Source organism: Poecile atricapillus, chromosome 14 (genome assembly GCF_030490865.1).
Source record: "Poecile atricapillus isolate bPoeAtr1 chromosome 14, bPoeAtr1.hap1, whole genome shotgun sequence".
NCBI classification, from domain to species: domain Eukaryota; kingdom Metazoa; phylum Chordata; class Aves; order Passeriformes; family Paridae; genus Poecile; species Poecile atricapillus.
This window is the reverse complement of record NC_081262.1, coordinates 11,497,672-11,514,121: the sequence shown is the minus strand read 5'-3', so window position 1 is coordinate 11,514,121 and position 16,450 is coordinate 11,497,672. Positions and strand designations below refer to the sequence as shown.

Sequence of the window (16,450 nt, the reverse complement as noted above, 5' to 3'; positions counted from 1 at the left end):
TTCCGCCCGTTCGGACGGCGGCCCGCGAGGCTCAGCCCGCGCGGCTGCGCGCGGCGCCCCAGCGGTAACGGCAGCGGGAGAGGAACCCCCGGGACTCGAGCGGGGCACGACCGGCCCTGGAGCGCACAACGGAGCAGGAAACTGCAGAGGAATGTTAAAAAGTAACAAAAATCAAGGAATGATTGATGGAGCGCCGGTAATGAGACTGGGTAAGGACTGCTCTGGCTCAGGGATCTAGGCAAGGCTCAGAAACAGGAGTGAAACCAAGCCCTTCCCCCCTTCACACAGCTGAAAGTCATCCAGGAAGGAAGCACTTTTTTCCCAAAAAAAAAAAAAAAAGCTGCGCTTTATTCCCAAATCTCCAGCTCTGCTCTTTATCTACCAGCCCCACGCTGCTTCTGGACCTGTCCCTCAAAGCTTTGTGACCCTGCTCTTTGTAAAATCCTGAGCCAAATCCACCCCCCCGGCCCCAGCTCAGGCCAATGTTGAAATCACAATGTTTCCTCACTTATTTAAGCAGCTGGTTAAAAAAAAAAAAAAATGCAGAAAAGAGGCTTTATTTCTTGTTTCAAGTATTACATGCACCTTCAAAAATTAAAACTCTTTATTTAAACATCTCAATAGCATCTTGTCAGTTTGGAGGCAGCAAAGAATAACAGACATTTTGAAAAGCATTTACAAAAATACATTGCACAAAGTCCTATCTTGCTTTTTTAAAAATAAGTTAGTGTTATTCAAAATATTCCCCCCCAGCTACCTAATTTCAATTTATACAGGATAATTCTAATTTTAAATATGTAACCTATAATATGAAAACACCTGTACAGTGTCATCTACTCCTCTGCGTAGGCCATAGGTTCTGTCTCTAGGACGAGTGAAAAACAGTTCTTCACATGGAGACTTTTTGTATTTCAAACATTCGAGGACTGTTGTGCAACATACATAACTCAATTCAGAAAACCAGTCAGCAGGTCCATGTGGTAACAGTTCTGTGTAACTACAAAATGCACTAGAACAGCAAGATAAAAATTCTGCATACAAGTGAATTTCAGGAATCTTTTCTGAAAAGGATCTTCAAAACAGCAAGGCTAAGGGGGGGAATAAGCAGTTTCATCTTGTTCTACGTGGAAATGTTGTTTCCAAGAGCAACTCTACTCATCTGGTACCCGACTAAGGCTGGTGGGGAGGATCAGGAATGCCCGTGTTTGCACACAGCAGCGCTGAGCTCCAGTCCCTCTTGTAAATGTGACGCAGCAAGAATTACTTCAGGCTTGTTCTCCACACACTGAATTCTCACAGTACATTTATGGAGTATAACAATCAACCAGTCTAAGGAAATCTTGTCCCAAAGAGATCACTTTTGCCAAACTAAGGTAGTTGAACTGCTGTACAGCAATGTTTACTGAGCAATTCAGCAGGCTTATCAGCTCCGAGCCAGTCAGTCAGTACATCAAGGTCGATTTGGGATTGACACTAAAAAAAGAACAAACTGGCCAAGTTGCCATGGTAAAAACCCTTAAAATAACTTCAGTTACTTAAAGTTATCCCTGACTTTTAGAGCAATTTGCAGCCACAAATTACAGTAAAGCATTCTCAGTCGCTGGTGTTTAAACTGGTTTTGGTTGTGTTAGCTTTCCCTGACAGTAGTATTTATTATATTCAACATGTAGCAAAGAAGCCCTTTTGGAGCCACCAAAAAGGTCAAAACCAACTGTCAACTGAAAGACACCTTTAGCCACAGTCAGAGTTCAAAATGTACCACAGTTTTTGGCTTATGGTGCCAAGCTAGCAGTTAAGTCCTGGATAAAAAAGAACAGATTCCTAGTTGCAGAAAGTGTGGTTTATTCTTTAAAAAAAACCTATACATTCATTTGTAATAAAATATGTATCACCTGTTTGCCAACTGGGCTTTATGAACCAGAGCTGTTTGCATGCATTATTTCTCTCAGCATGGACACAGAAATATGAAGCAAACTGGCAATTACAAGCTGAGCCTTAGAGCAAATAAAAATTGGGGTTTATACATTTCTGCTGACAGTCTTCTGCCTTTATCAGAGGATCAATAGTTCTGCAGTGTGCATCTTGCATCCTCGTCCTTTACAGATTCCAGTGTTGTAGGCTTCCCAGTATATACAGATTAGGAACAAAATGTACAAAGCAGCCACCCCCAGCTGTAGTGTGGATTACTCGGCAGGTTTCCCGTGCACTCTGAACCGATAAAGGCAGGTGTACTCTGCATGGCCCCAGTTAGAGAAAATCCTCAGCTCCACTATTTGGAATGCGTCTTCATTTTTCTCCTGGGGAAGGAAAAAGCAAACAGACAAACTAATGTCAGAGTTCTGGCATCAACAGCTGCAGCTTTCTTAGTTATTAATGACTATTGGTACTTGCAGGAACCTAAGTTATACCTTGTGAATTTTCTGTTCCTTTGAACAGAACCTTCCTTGCCTTATAATTATTTGTGAGTCTGAAGCAGCAATAGACTCTTCCCATGTTTAGCAACTTCCCACTATTTGTATCCACATAGCAACAAACCTTCCTCCCTTCTCTTCTATTTAGGCCATATGTTTTGAGGCAGAGGTAGATACTTTTTACCTCAGCTCCTACAGTGCCCAGGTAAGAATAGGGCCTTTTCCCTTCACTGTTCATTGCACACAAGTGTAGAAAATAAAAGTAACTTTCTCCTAACACTTTAAATCTTATAATCTAGACTTACCATCACTGGAAACATTTGCAGTGGTTCTCCATCTTGATCATAGACATACTCTCCTAGAAGCTTGCCTTCTTCTTGATATTCATCATCCAGACCCTATAACAACAGGATAAAGATTTTTGCTTCAATCAAATTTCCAATCAAACCCAAACTAGAAGCATGCCTACACACACAGTATCAAGTGACAGCACTTGAATGTCTATCAAACCAGGATCAGAATGTTTCCCATGTAATTTAAAGCTCAAGCACAGCTCTGTATTCCAGTTTCCTGCCTTGTAAATAGTTGTGCTGTTTATGTGCTTTCATGGTCAAACCCTTTAATTTCCATGGCTAAACCCATATCAGAGTGTACAATATAAACTGCTCAGGACAAATGAGAGAACATTCGAAGTCAAAGATTTAGATGCTTGCAGGTGACTGTTGAAGCATTAAGAAAATCCTGACAAAGTTCTCAAATATCATAACCACTCTCTGATACACCCTGTGGTCTGTTCTGTTCTGAAATCCTGCCTACACAACTGTGGTGCTGGGTAAAATGGATTAAAAAAATTCTTTAAGGCACATCACAGATAAGATCCAGAGACAAAATGGGAGGGATAGTGGGTGGAGAGAGGAAGAATGGGAAGGAGGCTGAAACAAAGTGTATGAAAGAACTGGATCAAATGAAAAACCATTATCTCCCTCCGAAAGTGTAAACTACTGCATAAAGCAAGAATAAAGAATAACTTGCCCAAAATTAGTTGCAATGCTTCTTATTCATAATCTCAAAGCTCATAAATAAAAACAAATTCTAAGAGCAATGAGTGAAACAATTTATCATTTTCTTTTTCTTAGCTGTCCTCCCTCAAGTTACTATTTTCCAAGGTATGGAACACAAATATTCTTTCTGTATACAAACAAACATCAACTTAAATTCAGAGACAGACTTACATATACTGAAAAATTCCTAGGAGCACTGGTGATATTTCCTGTTGGTGAAAGAGTTTTTGGTATGTGTTCCAATGTAAAGGCAGTTGGATAGATCTTCATGGAAAGTCTCACCACAAGATAGCCCTGTGATCCTTTGAAAGCCCAGCAGTTTCCTGGATACATGTCCGGCTGCACAGAAGGAAGGTGGAGAGAAGATGGGACACAACATAAAAACAATGTTAGTGTTTTCTAATTTATTTTTATTGTAATTAAGAGTTGTAATGAATTCTGAGTTCTCAGGGACAGTGCTAAACAGTAAGGGACAGAAATGATCTCCTTGGTGGACCTTTTCAGAAAGACACCACACCCACCCAAGCTACTGGTGTTTTGAAGACCTACCTTGAGATTGGTTCTCAACAGGAACCCTCCCAGCCCTCACACTTTGCACAAGTCCAATGCACCACCCAAGCTTCCCTTGAGTCTCACGTTTACTAGAGTAGGACTTAAGCTGTGTTCAGGGACTGCCAGAAGAATCCCACTCTTGGGAACTTAGCTCAAAGTAGCTGTGCCCCCAGTATACTACAGAGACACGCCCAAAGAGCCATCCAAAACACTCAAAACAAAATAAAATTGCTGCATTTGTTTACTTGCCCTTTAATTACCTGAATCACCACTCTGGGAGACTGGGAGAAGTACCACAGAGGAATTCCAAAGAGGCTAATTAATGCTGTCTTGGTCTCATAGGTTTCAGAACAGCGAGTACTCAGAACGCTGCCACCTCAAAAAAGATAGGTCAGGTTAGCAGAAATAAAAGTCTTCAAGAAGGAATGAGTAATTAAGGCAGAGATTCATATAAAGCTTAATGAATACCAGATTAAAGATATTGTTAAGATTTAATAATTTTCTGAAGATACAATGCTTCTATCACATACAATGTTATTTTAAGATCAAGTTAAAGGTTTTCCATTTCTTTCTTATCCAGCTGTAGACATGCTGAGAACTATTCTATTCCTGTCCATGCACACCTAGACTGATGTACAGGCCTGCAAACACCATCACAGATTGCAGTGATCTGATCATCAGGCAGCACACAGTAATGCTCTAAACTTTGCTCTTCATTTTAGTATTTCTAGTAAACACTACTAAAAGCATGAATAGTAAAAAATGGTGTTTCCTTTACTATTTACCTCCAGATTCCAAGGCAAAATCCACCATCCCAGTCTTGTCTTGAGAGTAGAGTTTCAGTGCGTTATTTACAATAATCTGTGCTTGCTAGAGGTGTACACATGCAAGAGAATGGAAGGAAAATATTTTAATAAGATCAAGTGATAAAATAATTGATATTTACATATCTGTGAAGTTGGAAGCATCTTTTTGATATGCTGCACTTCATCACAAGTCTTTGAAAGCCTCTGTCAAGACAGGGGCCATTTTTTAATGCATGGTTGTTCAAAATACAAGCTCATACTGCACCTTGATTGCTGTTTTTTTAACCCTGCATTCCTTCTTCCCAAGACCCTGAGCTGAATTTCTTTGGTATATTTGTTTCTTGGGAATTCAATTTTCAAGATAGCACACTTTGAAAAAACGCAAACAGTATTGTTGTTGCACAACAGGCAACAATCAATGCTGCAAGAATACACTCAATTTTCTGCAGTTCTCCTCATTTCAACTGATGCTTCTCACATCTCCTAAAAGCATTAACATTTATGTTGGCAGTCATGCTCCACAAAACGCCCATGAACAAACTCTTTCCAGTTTTAGCTGAACTTTTGAGATTTAAAACTCACTCACCGCTTCTGTGATTCCAGAAATCCCTGCATTAGTCACAGCATTTGTAACTACTTCAGATGTTACTTTTTGGTTTGTTACAGACATATGGAGTGTAATATTCTTGAGGATCTGCAACTCAAGATCCCGCAGCAAAGTCTGTAGATCACTTTTGCTAACAAAATTGGAAGTAAGCCACTGGAGAAGTGAATCAGGGAAGTCTTCTTGTTGATCACCGAAAAGCATTAGCTTGACAGATTCTTTGACCTGGGCATCAACCTAGTAGAAGCCATTAATAATTATAATTATTAGTTTTTATAAATATGTATAAAAATATACAGCAGGCACATAGCTAGACCATTATCACTAGTCATTATTTAAGTAAAAGTTGATAATCCCATATCAATATTTATTGTTCTTTGGTTGACTACATTCCAGTCAGAATTTTTAAAAGGCTTCAAAAGAACTTAGGCAGGATTTTTTAGAAATAATGTTCAGATAACAAACCTAGCTTGCTTTTACACGAGTTTCTTTTCCATGTTTCCATGGGTTAGCAAAATACATCAACAAAGTACTGTACAGAGAACTGCCACTACAGCGTAACTTACAAGCAAACCCCTGGCATTATAGAAAACAGGCAATAAACTCCTCTCTAGTAAAGTGTTATGCACTAATGGAAAAATTCACAGTAACCCTACATAAAACACTGTCACTCTTTAAGGTTAATATTACCCCCAGGTAACTGATTTCAGTGCATTTCAAGTTAGTGAACAAAACCAAGTAATATCAAATTTTACTGGGACAGTTAGAGAAGCTGCAGAACCTACTTTTTCATGAATGACATCCATTTTCTCACAACTCGTCTTCACACTTTCCCCAGATAACAGCTCCGATTTCATATAAGCCAGATCTAGTTCTAGCTGTTTAATTTTGGACATAAGGAGACTGTATTGATCATCATCTCTGACAAAAACAAGGAGTCAATCATTAGGAAAGAGTAGTTGGAATCATTCCATCAAATTCCAAAGGTGTGAGAATATACTTGTATAATAAAAAGTGCTCTCCTAGTTAGTTGCTCATCACAACACACACAGTGAACTCACAGTTGTAACATATTGTTACTTAAGGCATACCTAGAATTAATATATTCAAAGCAAAGTATTTTGAAGTAATGGAAAAATCCAGCAGTGATGACTTCAGATTATCATCAGGCTGACAAGTCAGTTAATAGATTTTGGGGAATTTAAGGGCTTCTGGCAAACCAGACAAACTTTGTGTGAGTTTGCCACTGGTTTGAGTGAGCCTCAGGCTACCTCAGTCAAACCAGAGTAACTCCAGTGGCAGTGCTGAGTTACAAATAACAGCTCATATATGACCAATATAGATCAGTGTCCAGTGAATGCTATGGAAAAAGGTCTCAACCATCATTCTAAAGTCATTTCACATTTAATTCTAATTTAAATGGAAATTCAGCAAATAAGCCAAAAAACAAGAGACAAAAATTAGAATTTATATATTTCAAGAATTTAAATAAAAACCCATCAATTGTAATAAAAGCCCATCAAAAGCAGTTACTGTACATTTCACTAAGTGATCTTAAGGAAAACAAATGCATGTACAGGAGGATGAGATGTCCCTCATTCTCCTCCATTATATAAATAGTTTTTCTAATGAAAATGTAGTTGTAGGGTTGCCCCCACATTGGAGGAGGGTCCTGTGCTGATGTTCAGCATCACAGATGAAATCCAGTACAAGACAGAAGTGTTTCTGCTGACAATAGAACCTCTCAGGGTCAGTTAACTGACACAAGATAAGGATCACTGTCAGTTGGCATCAGGAGTGAAAATGCAAAATATATTTGAAAAGTGCTTATACCTCACTGATTTTGATTTGGCTAGGTTGAACTCCTTCTGGATGTCCTAAAAAATACAAAAGTTAAGTTTTAACACACAAAGAAACTCAAGTAACAGAAAAAGGATAAAGAAAATTATATGAAAATAAATTTTAGCACCACCTGTATGGGATTGTGCTCACAATTATGTTTGTGCCTCTGTATATTAAAGTTTCATTCCAAATAGAACCTGTCTCAGTGGTCAAGGGAATAATTTTTAAACTTTGGAATGAAACCCTCTCCAAGAAAGGGGACCAAAAACACAAACAGGTTTTGAGACTTAGGGAACTATAATAGCCAGAGTTAAGGAAACTGCTGTTTGGAACAGCAAATAAAAAAACTCAGTACGTTTTATCAAGAGGTTACAATTAGAACAAGTCAGCAAAGCTCACTGTCAATACCTTGGATTCAGCTGCGAGTTTTCTAAGAAGGTCTTCCAGTGTCTGGATGCGCAACTCATGTTCTTTATGTAAAGCCAGGAAGTCAGTCTTAAAAGAGGGAAGAAAAAGGGGGTGTATTTTCTTTTGGAGTACAAATACCATAACTGTATTTTCTGCCCAGTGTACTTTTCTTTCCATTCTGTGAATGTTTAAGTGATTTATCCTGCAGGTAGTGTGAGAAATTACAGAATCTGTAATAAATACAGAAGTCTGATTTAGCTGTAGTAGGGATTACATACAGGGAAGTTTATCACTAAATCCCTGCTTTGTCACTAGTCCTTCCTATAGTCTTCTTTATCTGTATGGAAACAGGATAAATCAAACAGCTTTTCAGCAATGTTGGAATCTACTTTAGGCCACCTTTCTGGAATTAATCCTTTGTCAGCAATAACAAAGGAGGAACAAATGCCCACAACTTCTCCCTGGCCCATACTACCTATTGGTTATTTCTAGAGCAGAAAAATAATCCTCCAGTCAAATTGCACACAATCCACATTAGTAAAACACAACATTTCTATCAGTATCAGGAAACATCAATAACCGACTGTCTTACCTTTTCCTCCAATTTCATATCTTTAAGATATTGACTCATCACATTTTTTATTAAATTCAATGTTTCACTTCTGTCACTCATTGTGGCAACCTGATCTTGAAGATTCTGGAGCAGGCTCATCACTTTGTTATACTCTTTGTTTCGGTCATGGCATCTGTCGGACATGAAGGCCATTTGCTTTTCCAGCTCACTTATGCGACCAAAGTCAAAGATACTTATGGTATCCTAAAGTATAAAGATGATGTCTTAATACATAAAAAACAACTTATTTACATTATTCTTGTTCAGCAAATAGTTATTGCAAAATATTGAAGACATGGGAGTTAAGAAGACTTAAAATATACACAAGTTCTTCCCTAGACTGTCTTCCCTTACCTTTGGAGGTTGCACAGAATGAAAAGAATCATCTTGTGGTTCAGGAACATGAACAGAATCACCTGTTTTCTGTATTCTGTCAATTTTTGTCCAGTTTAATGGAGGTAATAATGAAATGAAGCTATTAAGCCCCCAGAACCACAAACCTAAAACAGAAACAAAAAGCAACATGTGTCCAAAAGAATTCTCCCTTCCAACTGCTGATATCTACAAATGGTCTTTTTAAGGACACAGCTATCTTCAGTTTGCAAGGCAAGTGCCACACAATGGACAACGCTCCAGTCTAAACAAAAATCACCACAAGTCAGCTTTAAAATTTTTCAATCAAGCACTCAAGAATATTAGGGAACACCCATCCTGCCACTCACACCATTGTGAGGAAGGCAACTTGCACTTACATATATCATGGTACGAGCCTAGACTCATAGTACTGCTTCCCTGGACCTTGGTAACATTTGCTGATTAAGACAGGCAACGTTTTCTGAAGGCAAATGTAAACGCTGTTTTTTTCTCCATGGAAAATATGTTGCATTAAACACTTACTACATATCACATTGCACAAGAGCTAATAAAAGTTGGAGAAAACTTAGGCTTTCATGGAAATAAAATAGCATTTCACAAGATTGGACTTATTTTTGCAATATCTTAGTGGGAAGCAGCAGCAGTGTCTACACAGGGTAAATTCTTTCCTTTTTCACCCTTGTACAGAGGACTCTGAATCCCCACTCTAAGTTTCCAAGAAGCTTCATCTTCTCCACAAAATAGCTGCAAGTTTTTAAGACTCACAAAGACATGAAACTGCTTTTCAGAAATGGCCCAGCACTTCTGGTAAATACTTCAATTTGTTTCACTTCGAAGTTGACAGCTGGCCTGGAACACTGTCTACTAACCACTCTAAAGTAGTATCTTAAGCAACTAAAACATGCTCTGGAGCAAAGGAAGGACTTTGGATCAGTTGGTAAAATCTTAATCACACTTCTGTGGGGACTGACAAAGCCATCAGTACCCAGCCTACTCTTTCATTGCTACTCCTATGAAGAGGAGGTAAAGAAAAATGGACTTTAGTGCATTTACTTCCTCGGCCACTCTTTCTAAAGAGCTCTATGCAATTAAATCAAGGATATTGCTTTCATGACAAGGGGAAAGCTTGCTGACTTGTCAGTACTCTGGGAGCTTGAATTACTACCCTGTTCACAAACAAACTTGATCTTTTCAGTTCTGCATCTTCTTCAAAAATCAACTCAAAAGGCTATTTTGGAGCAGCTGTAGTACACACACTGATTTGCATCATAAGTAAACAACTGACATACCTAGTAGAAACAGGAGTGGGATAAGAAACAGTAACCATCTGTAGTTCTTTGGAAAGCATCTAGATAAAGAGAGGAAAGTTTACAAGAAAGAACGTATTTACCACAATTAATAGTTTTATATTATAACTGGGTAAATAACTTGCTCACAAAACAATTATTTCAAAGGATACACACCTTCTTACAAGAAACACCTTGAGCAAAGACATCAGAGTAACAAGTTGATACCATCCAGTTCTAAGCAACCTGAACATGCCAGAAGCTGCCTTCCCTAGAAGACAAAAGGTGGGAGTGTGAAATGTAATTATTGCAGCACATGTTCAAATAAACCAAGCAGAAAGACAGAGTGGAGAAATGCATGGATAAGGCAATGCATGCAGCTTATTGACATCTAGATATCACAAATACGACAGCACTGTAACATCAGCTATTCAACAAGGTCAACAGCCATGCAAAGAGATGAAGTGCTCATTTGTTATGACAATGCTACCTCACTGGAAATTCAGTATTAATGTCTGAACACAAGTTATTACACACTGGAGGCCTCAGTATGCTCCAGGAAACACAGATTAGCAGCAGCAGTTTTTGGTAAGAGGAATAAAAATATAGTAAGTGACTGCCAAACCAAACACACTCCATTATTCTGGACACCCCATATTCAGGGCTAATTACACACTCATTCCCTCATGAAACAGTCTGGTTAGTCTCCTGTAATGCCTGTGAACAGAAACACAGCCTCTCATTAAGCGTATTTTGGTCAATAAAGTAGCACATGCATTTCAGGACAAAAGCTAGAGCACAAGCACAGCTGAATTAGGGTAAGCCCCTGCTGTCCCTCATTTGCCAAAGAGAATAGGCAATGCACACACACACACAGATTAGAATAGTAACCTGGAGAAAGAATGGCCAGCCAAAGTAGAGACAACACCTTCTCCGACACAAACCATCCAGTGGCTCCCACTGTTCGCAACATGTGAAGCATAAAGTAACCTGGATTATAACAAATTAACTCCATGTGGTAACAGACACAAAGGAGCTGAAGGTTCAGTACAAAGAAGCTCTTCAGTACATGCAGTAAAACAGACCCCCTTGCCCACTACATGTTCTGCAGAATTTTAAACCATACCTTCCAGTAAACTCAAACTCGGTTCTTCACTACTTTAAAGCAAAGCAAGCCACTAATAAATAGGTAGTCAAGTAAAACCAAGACAGTTTAGAAACTGAATTCTCATTGACTGAGATAAACAGACTGAACACCACCTGTGCAGTTAGAATATCACTTTTCCAAAATCAAAGTTTACATTTTGTAATGTTTATCTAACAATGCCATGCAAAGTGTAGCAGAGACTAGCAAGAGTACTACCACAAAAACAAGCTTTAAGCACATCATTACTTTAAAAGCATCTTGTTTGTTCAGAATTATACACAAAGTTCATTATCTGGGTTACTCTCACAGAAGCGAGAACCATTAAAAATTTAAAATTCCAGTGATGTCTAAGAAATATTGATAAATAACAGAAAGCATTCCCACCTAAAGGTTACAAGCAGTAAATTTTCATTAAACTGAGTGTTCCCAAGGATGTTCAGCAGGATAGTTTTGTATCTCTTAAAGAGAACAAAACTACCACCACCAACTCCCCTTTCCAAAAAAACTGTAATAAAATGCTGTAACTTAAAGCCTGCTGAGGCCAACAATTACTATGTCCAAGACTAGGACCAATCTTTCTACAGAACAAACTACACCATGTATGTTTAGAAAGTAATCCTACATTTTTAGATTAGCAGATATGTCTGGGTTAATCTGAGGGATTATAGATATACCAACCCAATTTTTGTAAATCATTTTCCTTTGCTGAATAAAGAGCACTCAACAGATCCTTGATGCCTCTGTCATTCAAGCTAGGGAACGCTCATCTCACAGGGTAGATTCTATCCCTATATAAGATTCCTGTAAAAATTGACTATCACTAGAACAAAAATAAAATGTTAAAACCCCTTTATTCAAATAATCTCCATACAAGTATCTCATACCTTGCTTTCATGTAAAGTCAGCTTTTCAAGCAAGAAAAGTACAGTAAATGCAATAAATTAACAATCTAACTTGTTCCTTCTAACATATGAGGTGCATATTACCCTGCACCTTGTTTTTACTAACAGATAAGCAGCCTGCCAAGCTCATACAAAAGCCAAAATCAGAACAAGAATTCAGACAGAAGAGGTGTTAAGGAAGTTAGTTGTCTAGACACTTTACATTTTTGCCCTACTTTGATAGATAAAGCAAGGAGAAAAAAACCCCAAACACAAAACATGTGATTAACATTGTGAGTTTGCAATGCAAAATAAAAGCAAACAAAAATGTCCAAGTCAACCTGCAGAAGAAAAGGTGTGCCAAATGGTCCTTGCTACACTTTTAGCCCATGAGGACTGCATGTGGTCTGTGGTGTATATTTCAAGATGTTTCTTCCCTTTACAGTCATCACCTGTTGATTGTGGTAACAGTTGATTAATGGGATAAAGCCAGGATCAAGTCAAGACTGTTACAAGATAACTTGTTCAAGTTATCTCACATCATCAGTTATCAACCCAAAAACTGCCAAGCAAACTTCAGGGGAAGGAAGCTTGCTGGAGGAACTACTACAGTACACCAGGGGATCACCATCCCCCCACATTTAAGTTGCAAACCAAATATTTACTTTGTAGCTCCTACACTGTTGGGGGGGGCTGTCTGATACTACTATTACAGCAACAACCTGGTGCAGAGCCCAGGACTGAGACTACACCCATCACTGTACTTACATATTGATTCCTCATTCACGCCAAGATGACGATCTTCTCTGTAGAAGTCCTTTACATTCATGCTTCCACAGTAGTCTGAGTGAGCTGCAACACATCCAAAAATCACACATGGATTCTAATTCTCCAGTTCAAAACCTTTCATATATACAGATTTTAGCTTGTTTCACTATTAAAGTCAGACTACTCAAAAGGAAAACTGACAACTGATTGAGGAAGAAGCCTACTCTGTGTAATCTTGTTCTTCTTTAAATATCAGGGGGCCTCTTAGTTACAAAAAATCCTTCTGCTTCTTTTCAGATAGCAAAGTTTGTTAAAAAAAAAAAAAAAACAACGAACAACCCAACCAACCCTTATCAAGTAAGTCCCTGTTCTCAACATTCCATCAAATGGGTCAGCCATTCATTACATGTTTGTGTTGATTTTAAAAAACTTGTTACAAGAAGGAGAAGAAAGCATGAGCAATTATAAGGCTCTGAGCAGAGAGGAAGAGGAGAGCAAAGTTCTACTCACATGCAAAAATCAGTTACCTTCTGCCTATGGCAATTTAACTTCACTTGTAGATCAGGTATTATAGAAGAGAAAGCACCAAAGAAGAAATGAATGTTTTCAGGGAAAACAAGATGTGGTTTAAAAGTAGTGCAGAGTGATGAGAGCAGTTTGAGTTTTGCAAGACAGATCTAAAGAAGCTTTAAGTGCGCAGCAGGTTTAAGGGTGGAAAGAGACCTAAAGACATTGAAAAATTAGAATTTGACCCTATTACCAGAGTTTTTAAAAATCAACTTAAGTTTCCCAATTCAAAAATTACTCTCTATCACTTCTAGTAAAATCAACATGTGGATCTCATATAAAGGAATCTTGATACTTTCAAAGCAGAGGAAAGGTATGAGAAGTGCAGCAGAAGTGAGGTAAGAGTAAAAACTGAGAAAGATAGGAGCCAGCCAAAAGACTATAGAAGAAAAATACCATAGCATCAAAGATGAAGTCCATAAGAAAAAAACCAAATACACACACTCTGTCTTTGCTTGCAGACCAAGGAAGACAACTGAAAAGGTACCTTTATATTCATAACCCAGCTTCAGCAAAACCATTTGAAATAGATGCACTAATAGTGATGCAAAAGATGCTGCAGTATTTTTGACCAATCGTAGAATCTTACTCATGTAGAAATATGTTCCTCCTAGTGAAAAAAAACAATGTGAATACAAATTATTCATCCATAAGAATATGTAATTCTGTTCTCTGGTCACCATTAGCTTGTGTAGGAGTGAGGACAAAGCAGAGAAAGTGTTTGTTTAGCCAAGAGTATGAAACTTCAGAAAGCGTGGTTTGAAAAGTCTGTATGTATTAGATATTGCATCAAAGCTTTTGTACAAACTACACACCCTGGGTAATGACTTCAAGGCAAAATGTGTAACTTCAGCAAGAACAGCTTGGCTTAGTGAGAATGTGGAACTCTAAAGAGCAATGAATTCCCTGCTTATGAAACTCAGGATTCCTCATTGATGTGGACTGCTGATCCTGACTTTGGGGTCACAGTTCCAAAGACACTACAGTGAAGGAGTGAGGACTGCTCACCATCTTCCCTGCTGTTATATCAGAGGAAGTTCCTACAGTGGTCTGCCTGAAGTGCTAGAGACACACCCTTCTGCAGCGCCACAGGAACAAAGACAAAATCTACCACTGCCACTGTCCTAGACTCAGCCACATCCCAAAAATCTGCCATGACAGCGTGGGCCCTTCACCCCCCCCACACCCCCAAAGTTTGACTCAAACTTCTAGATTCAAGTTAAAAGGAATGTACAAAGATGAGGAAAATTCTCTTGTGTGAATACAAACTCATGAGAACACAAAGTTTTCATGCAGTGCCACTTTAAGTAGTTGACTATTCAAGTCAAAAGAATTCCACCCTGTGCTACACACTAACTAAAAGGAAATACTTAAGTATTTGAAGTCACATCATATAGCTCAAACAAACTAATTTCCTTCTACTGAAAACAAACTTCATTCAAGACTAACAAACCTACAGAATACTAAAATTGGCTCCTTTGCAATTCCAGGTCATTAAAAAACAAATCCTTTGTGGTAACTGAGGACTACCAGTAATCAAGAAATCCAGGTGAAAGAGGCAGGCAGACACAGGCAAGACAATGAGGAAAACAATCCATTGAATGGAGATCGTCTTGGAAAGGCAGAGTCTTATTTATACAGACTCAGTTTTTTAAGCTTTTGGAATGTAGTCACTCAAGTGACTATTTGGAGTTTTTCCCTTTGGAGCTCAATTTTTCATGTAGTTGAGGTTTAGCTTTTAGAAACAGTATAAAAAGCTGCAAAGTTAAAAGAGGAGAAAAAAAGGAAGCAGGAAGTAGAAAGCCCTCTCAAAGATTCCCTCAATAGCACAAGCACTGCAAAGTAACAATTTTGCTCAATCTTGAAAGTTCAAATCATGTAAGGGATAAAAAATTATAAATTAAAGCACATATCTGAACATATGTATGAAAAGTTGTATGACCAAATACTTCATAGGCAGAGCCACGCAGATCTGATGTCAGATTAGGAGACTTACAGCCAGTGCTGGCTAGCCAAATAATTTTATAACTTAAGATACTAGAGCATTTTAGTTTTGTAATTGTTTGATTCCCACAACAGCACTGAAAATCAGTAGATTATTATATATCAGAATCTGACAAGCACATGAAATTTCAGCTGACACAGAAAAAGGTATGTCATATAAGGTGATATCTAGAATTCAGTTACTGGCAAGTTCACCAAGGTAAGACAGGTGCTTAAATAACACTATATAGAAATGAAACACAAAGTAACTTACTAGATGCATGTTTCTGGCTCCTGTCCCTAGTGTAGATCCTGGAAGATGGCACATGGGAAGCTGAGTAGGCAGTGAGGACCTCCTTCCTCTCTGACAGCATGCTGCAGTCACTACACGTGTAGCCGTTCAGCGTGGGCTGCAGCTCTGCTGCTGCTATGCCCCCGTTCCCCTGCAGCAGCGTGGTGTCACTGCCTGGAAACATAGAGCACAACACCCAGCACACACATGTCAGCACTGCCAGCACCATACCTGTCACACAGAAACCATGGGAGGAAAAGCAAAGTGAACTTACCTTTGGGGTCACCTTCTTCATCAAGGCCTGTAAACAAAAAAAAAAAAAGAAAAAAAGAAATTGGTCCCAAATATAAGAAAGACCTAAATTGCAATATCTGACATAAACTCAAGTTAGAAGTCCCACTAATTTTAAGACTTCAAAGAAAAGTCTCTTCATGGTTAACATTTAACATATTTTGCAGCACATCAGAGAAACATCTATACAGACCTTATTGTAGTAGGGTTATAGTTGTGAAAATCATCCCACCACAGATGCGGCAGACAAAGTCACATAAATGTGACCTTTAAGCACCTTGGCTTAGTTCCCATGAGATGTTAAAGCAGCTAATTACAAGCTTACTATGTTTTTGCTGCTTGGAAACTACTTTGATGCTACTGTATTTAAAATACTGTTTTAAGAGCCAGGTTATCTAAAATTTAGAATGGGTTCTACCAAGATTGTCACAATTCTTCCCATTAGGACTCTGGGAAGGTCACAAGTATTCTAACTGGAAACAAAGTCTGAATTGGGAGATATAACAAACTGCTGATCTAGTTCTACACAATACTTCACATAGACAATACTTTATTTAGACAAC

The 16,450-nt window shown here is 38.5% G+C and overlaps 1 protein-coding gene across 10 annotated transcripts in view; it reads right to left on the bottom strand.

The window, feature by feature from the left end:
- Positions 1-586: 586 nt before the first annotated feature.
- SUN1 (Sad1 and UNC84 domain containing 1) overlaps positions 587-16,450 on the bottom strand; it is a 33,491-nt gene continuing 17,627 nt past the window's right edge. For 6 of the 10 annotated variants that reach the window (XM_058849819.1, XM_058849826.1, XM_058849821.1 and 3 more), the window contains 19 exons: positions 15,871-15,897; positions 15,579-15,770; positions 13,809-13,931; positions 12,755-12,838; positions 12,328-12,438; positions 10,850-10,948; positions 10,136-10,229; positions 9,962-10,020; positions 8,652-8,797; positions 8,277-8,501; positions 7,685-7,771; positions 7,268-7,311; positions 6,220-6,355; positions 5,417-5,671; positions 4,810-4,894; positions 4,285-4,400; positions 3,644-3,811; positions 2,717-2,809; positions 587-2,297 (listed from right to left, as the gene is read on the bottom strand). In XM_058849819.1, coding sequence (XP_058705802.1) covers positions 2,184-2,297; positions 2,717-2,809; positions 3,644-3,811; positions 4,285-4,400; positions 4,810-4,894; positions 5,417-5,671; positions 6,220-6,355; positions 7,268-7,311; positions 7,685-7,771; positions 8,277-8,501; positions 8,652-8,797; positions 9,962-10,020; positions 10,136-10,229; positions 10,850-10,948; positions 12,328-12,438; positions 12,755-12,838; positions 13,809-13,931; positions 15,579-15,770; positions 15,871-15,897 — 2,258 coding nt within the window. In that variant the 3' untranslated portion in view covers positions 587-2,183. Of the gene's footprint in view, positions 2,298-2,716; positions 2,810-3,643; positions 3,812-4,284; positions 4,401-4,809; positions 4,895-5,416; positions 5,672-6,219; positions 6,356-7,267; positions 7,312-7,684; positions 7,772-8,276; positions 8,502-8,651; positions 8,798-9,961; positions 10,021-10,135; positions 10,230-10,849; positions 10,949-12,327; positions 12,439-12,754; positions 12,839-13,808; positions 13,932-15,578; positions 15,771-15,870; positions 15,898-16,450 lie in introns of those variants that run through there. The other 4 variants (XM_058849824.1, XM_058849825.1, XM_058849828.1 and 1 more) reach the window with 4 other exon arrangements.